The 12980-nt window shown below is 37.5% G+C and overlaps 1 protein-coding gene across 3 annotated transcripts in view; it reads right to left on the bottom strand.

Moving 5' to 3' along the window:
• Positions 1 to 1927: 1927 nt before the first annotated feature.
• The window catches only part of LOC119729721 (mitogen-activated protein kinase SLT2/MPK1-like), a 42330-nt gene continuing 31277 nt past the window's right edge, over positions 1928 to 12980 (bottom strand). For all 3 annotated transcript variants that reach the window (XM_038202434.1, XM_038202424.1, XM_038202443.1), the window contains exon 5: positions 1928 to 3426. In XM_038202434.1, the coding sequence (XP_038058362.1) occupies positions 2060 to 3426 (1367 nt within the window). In that variant the 3' untranslated portion in view covers positions 1928 to 2059. The remainder of the gene's footprint in view (positions 3427 to 12980) is intronic.

Below are 12980 nucleotides of genomic sequence, written 5' to 3'. Positions count from 1 at the left end.
ATAAGATTGAATTTTTTTGGCGTCGGGGTGATATAAATCAAAATAGGTTTTGCCCTTCACCGACGTTTAAACACTGTATACTCAGTGTGTTACCTCCCGAGTGAAAGTTGGAAAAAAATCACTTGGGTGGGACTCCAACCCACGACCTCCTGCTTTCTAGTGTAGATGTCTTACCACTCGACCACCGAGCATTTAGCTGCAACGTCACTACAAATGAATAGAATTATAGAATTATAGAATTTTGCTCAAAACTTTCTGAACTGAAGCACTCTATTAAAAACACTTTTTGTTTACTCTAAAATGGCCTGCAAATGCGAACAAGCAATTTTATTTGTTACAGGACATATTTTTTCCTTGAAAAATCGTTCGGAAAAGAAAATCAAAATTTTGAAAAAGCACGAATATAGCAACTTTAAGGGCAAAATCCAAAATCCAATTTTGAATTTACTCAGTTCTTGCCCAACAACATTTGCCTTTAATCTCAGGCTCCAAATAAAATATGGTATTCATCAGGGGTTCCATTAGCGATCCACATTTCAAGGTAGAGGCCAATATATATAATACATGTACTCTGTTAGTGAGGTGGTGAGGCATGAAGTAGAACACACATGCAGTGTCTATGGTTTGTGTATTATGTTCATGGAACTTTGCACATGCCCTAGCCAACACCAAACGGGGAAGGTTCCCCTTGTTAGGGAAATTAGGATCGTGTTATGGGGACTTTCTGCTGTGCCTATTGCATATTCAGTCCGCATAATAAATATCGCTCAGCTCAACAGGTGATGTCCACATATTATTTTTTTACGGAACAAAATTGTATGATCTTACTGTTGTAGAATTTGGACAGGTAAATCTTTTTTTCATAAAGTGACCAATATAACTCCAAATTGCGTAACGACTTACTTTCAATGACTAAAACAATAGTATACAAATACAGCATAGTTTGAGGGGAAGCACCGGTAGTGGGAATTACTGGTCCCGAGGTTCGCGTCGGGAGGTAGTCAAGCCGACTTACACCGAGGGACAAGTAATTCGAATAATTTTCCAGAAATAAACCATGCTTTATTTGTTTTACTACACCTGCCTTTTTAATAGACTCACTGCCTTGTCGATAACGGCCTTCATAGATTTTGCATCTTATGATTCAGTACAAGATATTCAAGTTCTTCGTCAGGGTCAATGAAATAGTCTGATACCAACACTCTGTAATGTGTCTTTACTGCAGTAGTCACGAAGAGTACAACAGACTGGTTCCATAAACATTACATGCCACAGACTACATGTCTACGAGGCGGGTTCCAGCGGGAATATTTGGTGTTACCAGAAAAAAATACTGCAAGTGAGACTTGCCAAATCCCCCTGGCATGCTGGCTGTTTTAAATGTTTATGGTGCAAATCGAGGATTTTCTTTTATTCCTCTTCCCTTTTCCTTTGTTTGGACTTCAACTTTTTCGTAACAGCTCTCATTGGTTTTATACACCTTTGCCAACCGAGGAGTCCTCGATTCGGTTTCTGGACTCGATCCAACGATGATGTTGCACGTGTTTGTCCTCGATTCACACCATAAACAAATGCACCCATAGGCATGCACACCCATAGGCATGCACACCCATACACAACCAGGATGACCCAATATCTCCCTCCGGCTTACAGCCAGGGGGATAATAATAATTACAGCCAGGGGGATAAAAAATACCGCACCGCAGCAAGCTGGATACTCACCAGAATGACGTCACCTATAGGTACGTATCATTTTTACTTCCCAGACGCGCGGCGGAATCGGTCAATGACGTGCTCCAATTTGATCATGAATACTCATGAGGTGTGGTCATATAATTTAGTGAATTCTTGGTTTGTGTTTTTTGTCCAGTCAGCATGGTTACAGTGCCATGCTCAAAATGTACCTACTGAAGTAGCTTGCCCATTGTTTCCACTAGCCACAGATAAAGTGTCTGTATCACGTAATACTTACTTACATGTTACAAATAAGTTCTAAGGAAAATAATATCCTGAATTAATAAACAAACAAAATCTATCTGTTGCACACAATAGATGACATTTAGTTGATACTCCCTTTATGCATATAAAACCAATGCTGTTTCTTGGGCCTTACACTCTTCTCTCTTGGTGAGTTACTCCCCTTAGATTTGGGACTCTGTGTTGAAGATGACCTGTCCCCATCCCTAGGAGGTGAACAGAGTGGTGCTGAAAGGATGCTGGAAGTTTTAGGGATTTCTACAAAAAGCAACTCGTCCAATCCCACTGGCTGTAATGACTTCTCTTGAAAATCAACTCCCTTATTAGAGCTGGAGGCTACGTGTAAAGGCAAGATAGAATCTTCCCCACCTGGGATCCCTGTACCTTTGCAATCGATACTCTGGCAAATGCTATGCATTTTGTTGCTATTTTGGGCATCTTCAACTTGGCCAGATTTCTCAAGACACTCCTGAAGGGTTTTTCCTTCATTATAAATTACCTTATTGTTTGTCAACTGTAAAGTGTGATCTTTGTGCATTTCTTTGTTCTCACACTCTTTTCTACGCACGCTTTGTTCGGTTTTTGAGGGTATCTCCGTTTCTTTTATACTTTGTCTGTTGGTAAAGTTCTTCTGTTTCTCCTTCTGCAGCTTATCGCCAACAGCTTTTTCAGACAAATCAGTTGTCAAATTGTGCTCATTTGCCACTTGCTTTTCTCCATTCTTATTTTCCATGTTGGTTTTGGAGAGAACGTTCTTGTCAAATATTGGGGACGACTCTGCAATGGAGGATACAACCCCTACCACTTTCTTGAATCGGATATTGGTAATCCTCCCCTTAACATCTTTTTCAGTTTCTGCAACTTCAGCTTCTAATTTTTCACTGGATTCTCCATCAGACTCAGTGGTTCCTTTCTCCAGGTTTTCCGATGAGGAATCCCTCCCTGATGCATTGTGCTCCCAGAGAAGCAGCTTATTCTCCTTGCTTTCCACATGTAACTTTCTGCTGGCTTCATTTTCATTCTTCTCATTCCTTTTGTCCGGGACAGATACCCCTTTTGGGGTCAGCTCAAAGGAAGTCTTTCCTAGGTCTAACTTCTCCAAAGCATCTTCCTCTGAATCTAAGTCTGAATTATCCCTTGAGGAAAAGTTCAGCATCTCCAGTTTCCACTTGTAATCATCTTCTGAATCATTAGTTGCCAACAATGGTAACGAGTTTGGCAGCGGTTGGTCCTCATCCTCAGTTCTAGTCTTACTCACATTGAGAATTATCTTCCGCAGTGTAACTGGAGAGAGGTTATCAACCTCACACTCCACGTGGAAAGGCTCCAATTCCTGTGGTTCATCCGAGGCACACGAGTAGAGTTTCAGGTAAGGGTGACTGATCGCTTCTTCAGCAGATGCTCTGTCATTCGAGTTGAATGTCAACAAGGATTTAAGGAGATCTAATGCTGTAAAAAAAAAAGAAGGGTCTTTTAAAAAAAATGTTCAAATATCAAAGAAAAAATGGGACATATGACAATGAGTTTTGAAGCATGTTACGTAACATGGTTATGAGAGGAGCACACAAATATAAAGTTCAAGCGAATTTATATGTACATGTAATAGCAAACTGAGGAAATTAACAATTCTGGAAAAAGAAGGATAGCTTTAAATTAGAGGTTGTAGGAACAACCACACGGTGTTGGGCCATGGATTACCGCAAACTTTGCCACACACATCAACTCAAAATATGCATGTTTAAATCCATGTTTGACTTTTTCAACATGCCGCTAGAGGGCGCTCTAACATTTGATGACATCACCTGTAAAATTTTATACAGTTCTGCCTAGGCAGACACTCACATCTTTGAAAGCAAGCTCGCATCTTCTGCCAATTTCAAATAATAAGGCACTTCCGGTTTCGTCCAGAAGGAAGGGTCACGAGATTTTGCACTTAATACCAAAAATGAACACCCTGCAATATTATATCGACTGCCATAAAAACAAAATCAAATCTGTAGCAGTTGATTTTATATTGATTTTCAAAGAGTAAATCTAGAAATCCTTGATTGCTTATAATATGATACTTGATGACGTCATTGGGACGTTATTACCAGAAAGTTCAAGAGCTATTTTAACTGTGCTATATTATAGCAAAATCTTGATTACAGTATATCTATCACGGTTGATTTTTTTAGCAAGTTTAAAGGTCTTTTTATTGTAACTTCCGATCTGATGGCGTAATCAATTTTTTTTCTTGCACATAGGTCTTGTCTGCATTAAGGTCATCATGTACATTAATTTTGAAGCGAATATTGCAAACTTCGCCACAGACATCAAGTGAAAATGCGTTTTTCACGTTTTTTAACCTGCCGCTAGAGGGCGCACCAACTCTTCATGGCGTCACCTATTTTTTTTTTGAAAGGTTAATCCAAGCAGACACCGCCATCTTTGAAAGCAAGCTCATATCTTTTTCCACTTTCAAATTATTAGGCACTTACGGTTTCGACCAGAAGGAAGGGTCACGTGATTTGACGCGCACAGGATAAAAGGAAGAGTATGTATTATCATGTCGATTCCCGCAAAAATCAAGTTCTGGTCTCTTACGGTTGATTTTATATTGAAATCCAAAGATTAAATTATATTTTGAAGTGACGTCATGTGACCCACAATGATGTCATGACGTAATTACAAAAAAATTAATCTGCAGTGGGTTGGGCATTCGTGTATTGACAATTGAAGTTCATATATGTTTTCATTTTGACAAACAGTTCCGGAGAAGAATCTTTCTTGAATAAAAAAAAAACCCAAGAATATTGAATTCATAGAATAACAATAGGTTTTGGGCTCAAGGCCCAACACCTAATAAGTGAAGCCACTAACCACGGCAAAATCAGAAATGGTCATCAGAGCAATGTCCCAACACTGACCTACATGTACATGTATACTATATTATCCAGAGCGCCAACCTGTCAAACATGCTTAGGCTCATAAGGTTATTGCATATAAACAAATGGAAATGTAAAAAAAAAATGAACTGCTTTGCTACAGCTAAACATCTGGTTGGGGGGCATAGGGTTTTTGTAAGCACCGTCGATATCAGAATTTTAAATATTGATATATCAGAAATCCAATATCGAGAATATTTGATATATATCAATTATCCCATATGTAAAAGTTAAAGACCACAAAGATATCACATTGATTACAACAAAAAACTGGAGGTTCGCGTTTGTTGAGTTACAAACGCAGAGAGGTCGGGCAGACAACTATGTCATTTAAGACTGCCCAGTACTTTGTAAGTTATGAATATTTCTTTGTCAGTACAAAGGATCACAAAATTTTACCTTTCCAGTACAACCAATTATTTTGTTTAAAAAAGGTTATGATAAATTTCAGTATACATTTCCATGTACACGTACATGTAATTTCTGGTTTGTGACGCCATCAGTTAAAAAAAAGGGAAGCAAATACTGATTTAATTCTGAGAGGAAACATGTCCATCATGAATTTAAATGACGTAACTATGAAAATATGGAAAATATAAGTGTATGTATTAATAACAGCTAGCTTTTGGTTTGATGGCTTCACAGCATTAGGGATCCAAACGTCAACATTGTAATGGATACACATGGAAGTTTCAGACCTACATTTACATTGACATTTAAAACAGAAATCTCTCAAGGAAAAAAGGTCTTTTCATTCTAACTTCTGATGAAGTCATCAATTTTTTTTGCCGCACATGTGTTCTCTACATAAAGTTCATCATATATATTGATTTTGAAGTGATTACTGCAAACTTTGCTATAATAATTAACTAAAAATTCCTTGAACATTTTTTTAACTCTATCATTTTTTGACGTCACTGGTAATTTTTTTTGTTAAGTACAACCTAGCCAGAGACTGACTTGGAAGAAAGTAAGTTCACATCTTTTTCCACTTTCAATTATAAGGAACTTCTGGTTTGGACCGGAAGGAAGGGTCACATGATTAAAACGTAATATCCAAAAAAGAAGACCCTGGATTATTCTATCAATTCCCTTAAAAAGCAAAATCAGATCTCTCACAGTTGATTATATATTGATTTTTAAACATTAAATCCATAAATCTTTGGTTGCTTGTACACTGATGATGTCATCGTGAGGTCATTACCAGAATGCTCGAGAGCTATGTGACCTGCGCTATTTGAATACAAAATCTGGATTTTTCTCTTGCAGTTGATTTTCCAGCAATTTTTAAGGTTTTAATCTCTTTTCATTGTAACTTCATTGTAAAGTACAACCTAGCCACAGACTGACTTGGAAGAAAGCAAGTTCACATCTTTTTCCACTTTCAATTATAAGGAACTTCTGGTTTGGACCGGAAGGAAGGGAAACATGATTAAAACGTAATATCCAAAAAGAAGACCCTGGATTATTCTATCAATTCCCTTAAAAAGCAAAATCAGATCTCTCACAGTTGATTATATATTGATTTTTAAACATTAAATCCATAAATCTCTGGTTGCTTGTACACTGATGATGTCATCGTGAGGTCATTACCAGAATGCTCGAGAGCTATGTGACCTGCGCTATTTGAATAAAAAATCTGGATTTTTCTCTTGCAGTTGATTTTCCAGCAATTTTTAAGGTTTTAATGTCTTTTCATTGTAACTTCATTGTAAAGTACAACCTAGCCACAGACTGACTTTGTAGAAAGCAAGTTCACATCTTTTTCCACTTGCAAATTATAAGGCACTTCCCGTTTGGAACGGAAGGAAGGGTCACATGATTTTGCACATAATATCAACAAAGAAGACCATGGATTATTCTATCCATTCCTTTAAAAAGCAAAATCAGATCTCTCACAGTTGATTATATAGTGATTTTCAAAGATTAAATCCAAAAATATTTGGTTGCTTGTACACTGATGATGTCATTGCGACATCATTACCAGAAGGCTTGAGGGCAATGTGAACTGTGCTATTTGAATAAAAAATCTGGATTATATCTCTTGCAGTTGATTTTCCAGCAATTTTTAAGGTTTAAATGTCTTTTCATTGTAACTTCTGGTCTTGTGATGTCATCAATCTTTCTGCCCCTCAACTTGTTCTTAGCATGAAGCTGATTATATACATCAATTATACATTTATACAATTATACAATTATACATTTTTGCATTGTGGTCTTGGTTTGTACTAAGGTTGAAGTCAATCCAGTGAAAGGAAGTGTTAAATTTAGGAAGTGCAATGAAATTGTAAATATGAATAAAAATCATAAAAAAAATCAGCTGATGATGTTATGGTGATGTCTTTTCGGAATTTGCATACTGGTTCCATTATCTGGCTATCCACCAAATTTCATGACGATCAGACCTTCCCTTATATGTGTTTTCAAAAATCGCATTTTTGATGACGTCATCATGACGTCAAACATTTTCAAACTTTTGTGCATATACCTATTACATAACAAACATAATACAAAAAGAATTTTGAATGTTGCATGTTGCGTTCGTGAGATATGGCTTAAAGCTCCAAAAATATGTATAACACATCCCGGTCTACTTACATACCAAATTTTACCCAATCGAACTTACAGTTCTCTAGATATAGGACTTTACAATATGCACATTTAAAATGACGTCACGTGACCCATGATGACGTCACCATGACGTCACTCTTCAGGACACAACTTTGCTATAAGGGCTATGCCTGTGGTAACTTTGAATGATATATGAAAAAGATTAGTGCCAAAAGTGGTGGGCAGAAAAATCGTGTACAAATTCTATGGGATTTAGGTGACAAAAAGAAAAAGAACTAGAAATTGTGGTTGTGAACAACCACAGAGCTGTTCCCAATATTGATTATCTGTTGGACCCATAGACATATGAGTAGAAATCTATGTCTGTTTGCAACAGAAGATAGGGCTTTTCCGCATTATGATTTGTTTTTATCAATAATACGTCCCTGACTATGCATGAACATAAAATCTGTCAAAGTTAGCCGGAAATCGGCTAAAACGGTCACTGTGGACAGGATTTGACCTAAGCAACACGTGCACTGTGCGCGGGCTGACTGGCATACGATATGTACAACGTACGTGCATGTACATGTACATGTACATTGTGGACGTCCTGTGCATGTTTCAAAGCAGAGGGATTGTCAACCTGAAGTTTTAAGCGTGCGTAGGGCATGTCCGAGTTTGCTTATTGCCTCAAAGCTTTCAAATGTTTTAGACCTACCCCTCAATAGACAATTAAAGTAAAAACTAATATAAAAACTGCCATGGTTGATTTTTCAGGAATTTTCGAAGGAAAAAAGGTCTTTTCATTATAACTTCCGGTCTGATGACGTCATACACCTTAAACTTCGCACACGTCTTAAGTGGGTCAAGGTCATCATATACACTAATATTTAGGCGATTCCGACAAACTTCGCCACAGACATCTATTCAAAATACAGTTTAAAAAATTTTCAACCTGTCGCTAGAGGGCGCTCAAAGATTGCATGACGTCATCGGTAGATGATTTGAAGAATACTATCAGCCAAGAGACTAACACCGTTGAAAGCAAGTTCATATTTATTACCACTTTCAAATAATAAGCCACTTCCGGTTTTGGCCTTTTTCGACCGGAAGCAAGGGTCACGTGATTTCACGCACACTGAATGAAATAAAGACCTCAACCTACTCTACCACTTGCCGGCAACAAAATGCTGCGGACGCGTACGGTTGATTTCTTATGCATTTTTAAATATTAAAAGTGTCACTATTCAATTGCCTATAAATAAACACCGGATGACGTCATCATGACGTCATCATTACACAATGTTGTTTGAATTAGGGTCTTTGCTTGGACAAAGATTGGTGTAAATGAATTACTGGCAAAGAGTTAAAAATGCCCTCTGAAAATCGACATTTTTTAAAAAAATTCTGTGTACAAAGTCTATGGGAAAAATTAAATATTCAAAATTCTATAATAAATCACGTGATGGCGTCAGCATGACGAAAAGTTTCGGCACACATCTTCAGATGATGCTTAATAACTATGCTGAGTTTAAAGTTGATCGGATTTGAAATAATTGCCAAAGTGGCTTGTAGAATAAAAACGTGTACAAAACCTGTGGGAAAAGTGGAAAAAGAAAAAAAAAAAAAAAACTAGAAATTGTGGTTGTGAACAACCACAGAGCTGTTCCCAATATTGATTATCTGTTGGACCAATAGACATATAAGTAGAGATCTATGTCTGTTTGCAACAGAAGATAGGGCTTTCCGCATTATGATTTGTTTTTATCAACGTCCCTGACTATCACTATGCATGAACATAAAATCTGTCAAAGTTAGCCGGAAATCGGCTAAAACGGTCACTGTGGACAGGATTTGACCTCAGCAACACGTGCGCTGCGCGCGGGCTGACCGACATACGATATGTACAACGTACGATGTACGTGCATGTACATGTACATTGTGGACGTCCTGTGCATGTTTTAAAGCAGAGGTATTGTCAACCTGAAGTTTTAAGCGTGCGCAGGGCATGTCCGAGTTTGCTTATTGCCTCGAAGCTTTGAAATGTTTTAGACCTACCCTTAAATAGACAATTAAAGTAAAAACTAATATAAAAACTGCCATGGTTGATTTTTCAGGAATTTTCTAAGGAAAAAGGGTCTTTTCATTATAACTTCCGGTCTGATGACGTCATACACCTAAAACTTCGCACACGTCTTAAGTGGGTCAAGGTCATCATATACACCAATATTTAGGCGATTCCGACAAACTTCGCCACAGACATCTATTCAAAATGCATTTTTGAAAATTTTCAACCTGTCGCTAGAGGGCGCTCGAAGATTGCATGACGTCATCGGTAGATGATTTGAAGAATACTGTCAGCCAAGAGACTAACACCGTTGAAGCAAGTTCATATCTATTACCACTTTTAAATAATAAGCCACTTCCGGTTTTGGCCTTTTTCGACCGGAAGCAAGGGTCACGTGATATCACGCACACTGAATGAAATAAAGACCTCAACCTACTCTACCACTTGCCGGCAACAGAATGCTGCGGACGCGTATGGTTGATTTCTTATGCATTTTTAAATTTTAAAAGTGTCACAATTTAATTGCCTATAAATAAACACCGGATGACGTCATCATAACGTCATCATTACACAATGCTGTTTGATTTAGGGTCTTTGCTTGGACAAAGATTGGTGTAAATGAATTACTGGCAAAGAGTTGAAAATGCCCTCTGAAAATTGACATTTTTAAAAAAAAATTGTGTACACAGTCAATGGGAAAAATTAAATATTCAAAATTCTATAATAAATCACGTGATGACGTCAGCATGACGAAAAGTTTCGGCACACATCCTCAGATGATGGTTAATAACTATGCTGAGTTTAAAGTTGATCGGATTTAAAATAATTGCCAAAGTGGCTTGTACTATAAAAACGTGTACAAAACCTATGGGGAAAAGTGGAAAAAGAAAAAGAAGAAAAAAAAAAAAAAGGAAAAAAAAAAACTTTAACGAAAACAAGAGCTGTTCCCAATTGAAATTGGGAACAGCTAAAAAAAAAAAAAGGAAAAAAAAAAACTTTAACGAAAACAAGAGCTGTTCCCAATTGAAATTGGGAACAGCTAACTAGAAATTGTGGTTGTGAACAACCACAGAGCTGTTCCCAATATTGATTATCTGTTGGACCCATAGACATACAAGTAGAGATCTATGTCTTTTTGCAACAGAACATAGGGCTTTTCCGCATTATGATTTGTTTTTATCAATAATACGTCCCTGACTATGAACATAAAATCTGTCAAGGTTAGCCGAAAATCGGCTAAAACGGTCACTGTGGACAGGATTTGACCTCAGCAACACGTGCGCTGCTGGCTGACTGACATACGATATGTACAACATACGTGCATGTACATGTACATTGTGGACGTCCTGTGCATGTTTTAAAGCAGAGGCATTGTCAACCTGAAGTTTTAAGCGTGCGTAGGGCATGTCCGAGTTTGTTTATTGCCTCGCAGCTTTCAAATGTTTTAGACCTACCCTTAAATCGACAATTAAAGTAAAAACTAATATAAATAAAAACTGCCATGGTTGATTTTTCAGGAATTTTCTAAGGAAAAAGGGTCTTTTCATAAAAACTTCCGGTCTGATGACGTCATACACCTTAAACTTCGCACACATGTTAAGTGGGTCACGGTCATCATATACACCAATATTTAGGCGATTCCGACAAACTTCGCCACAGACATCTATTCACAATACATTTTTGCAAATTTTCAACCTGTCGCTAGAGGGCGCTCGAAGATTGCATGACGTCAACGGTAAATGATTTGAAGAATACTATTAGCCAAGAGACTAACACCATTAAAAGCAAGTTCATATCTATTACCACTTTTAAATAATAAGCCACTTCCGGTTTTGGCCTTTTTCGACCGGAAGCAAGGGTCACGTGATTTCACGCACACTGAATGAAATAAAGACCTCAACCTACTCTACCACTTGCCGGCAACAGAATGCTGCGGACGCGTACGGTTGATTTCTTATGCATTTTTGAATATTAAAAGTGTCACAATTTAATTGCCTATAAATAAGCACCGGATGACGTCACCATGACGTCATCATTACACAATGTTGTTTGAATAAGGGTCTTTGCTTGGACAAAGATTGGTGTAAATGAATTACTGGCAAAGAGTCGAAAATGCCCTCTGAAAATTGACATTTTTAAAAAAAATTCTGTGTACAAAGTCTATGGGAAAAATTAAATATTCAAAATTCTATAATAAATCACGTGATGACGTCAGCATGACGAAAAGTTTCGGCACACATCCTCATATGATGGTTAATAACTATGCTGAGTTTAAAGTTGATCGGATTTAAAATAATTGCCAAAGTGGCTTGTAGAATAAAAACGTGTACAAAACCTATGGGGAAAAGCGGAAAAAGAAAACTAGAGATCTATGTCTGTTTGCAACAGAACATAGGGCTTTTCCGCATTATGATTTTTTTTTATCAATAATACATGTACGTCTCTGACAATGCATGAACATAAAGTCTGTCAAAGTTAGCCGAAAATCGGCTGAAACGGTCACTGTGGTCAGGATTTGACCTCGGCAACACGTGCCCTGCGGGCTTACTGACATCGATGTATGTGCGTATGTACAACGTACGTGCATGTACATGTACATTGTGGACGTCCTGTGCGTGTCCTGTGCGATTCCGACAAACTTCGCCACAGACATCTATTCAAAACACATTTTTGAAAATTTTCAACCTATCGCTAGAGGGCGCTCGAAGATTGCATGACGTCATCGGTAGATGATTTGAAGAATATTATCAGCCAAGAGACTAACACCGTTAAAAGCAAGTTCATATCTATTAGCATTTTCAAATGATAAGCCACTTCCGGTTTTGGCCTTTTTCGACCGGAAGCAAGGGTCACGTGATTTCACGCACACTGAATGAAATAAAGACCTCAACCTATTCTACCACTTGCCGGCAACAAAATGCTGCGGACGCGTACGGTTGATTTCTTATGCATTTTTGAATATTAAAAGTGTCACAATTTAATTGCCTATAAATACACACCTGATGACGTCATCATGACGTCATCATTACACAATGTTGTTTAAATTAGGGTCTTTGCATAGACAAAGATTGGTGTAAATGAATTACTGGCAAAGAGTCAAAAATGCCCTTTGCAAATCGACAATTTTTTTTAAATTTCTGTGTACAAAGTCTATGGGAAAAATTAAATATTCAAAAATCTATAATAAATTAGTCGATGACGTCACCATGACGTCAATCTTCGGGACACATCTTTGCTATAGGAACTATGCTTATGCTAACTTTGAATGATTTATAACAAAGATTAATGCCAAAAGTGGCGTTGAGAAAAAACGTGCACAAAGTCTATGGGATTTAGGCGACAAAAAGAAGAAGCAACTAGAGGTCTATGTCTGTTTGCAACAGAACATAGGGCTTTTCCGCATTATGATTTTTTTTAATCAATAATATGCCCTGAATATGCATGAACATAAAATC

Source organism: Patiria miniata, unplaced genomic scaffold (genome assembly GCF_015706575.1).
Source record: "Patiria miniata isolate m_02_andy unplaced genomic scaffold, ASM1570657v1 HiC_scaffold_1, whole genome shotgun sequence".
In the NCBI taxonomy this organism is placed as follows: Eukaryota; Metazoa; Echinodermata; class Asteroidea; order Valvatida; family Asterinidae; genus Patiria; species Patiria miniata.
This window is presented reverse-complemented; position numbering and strand designations above follow the sequence as displayed.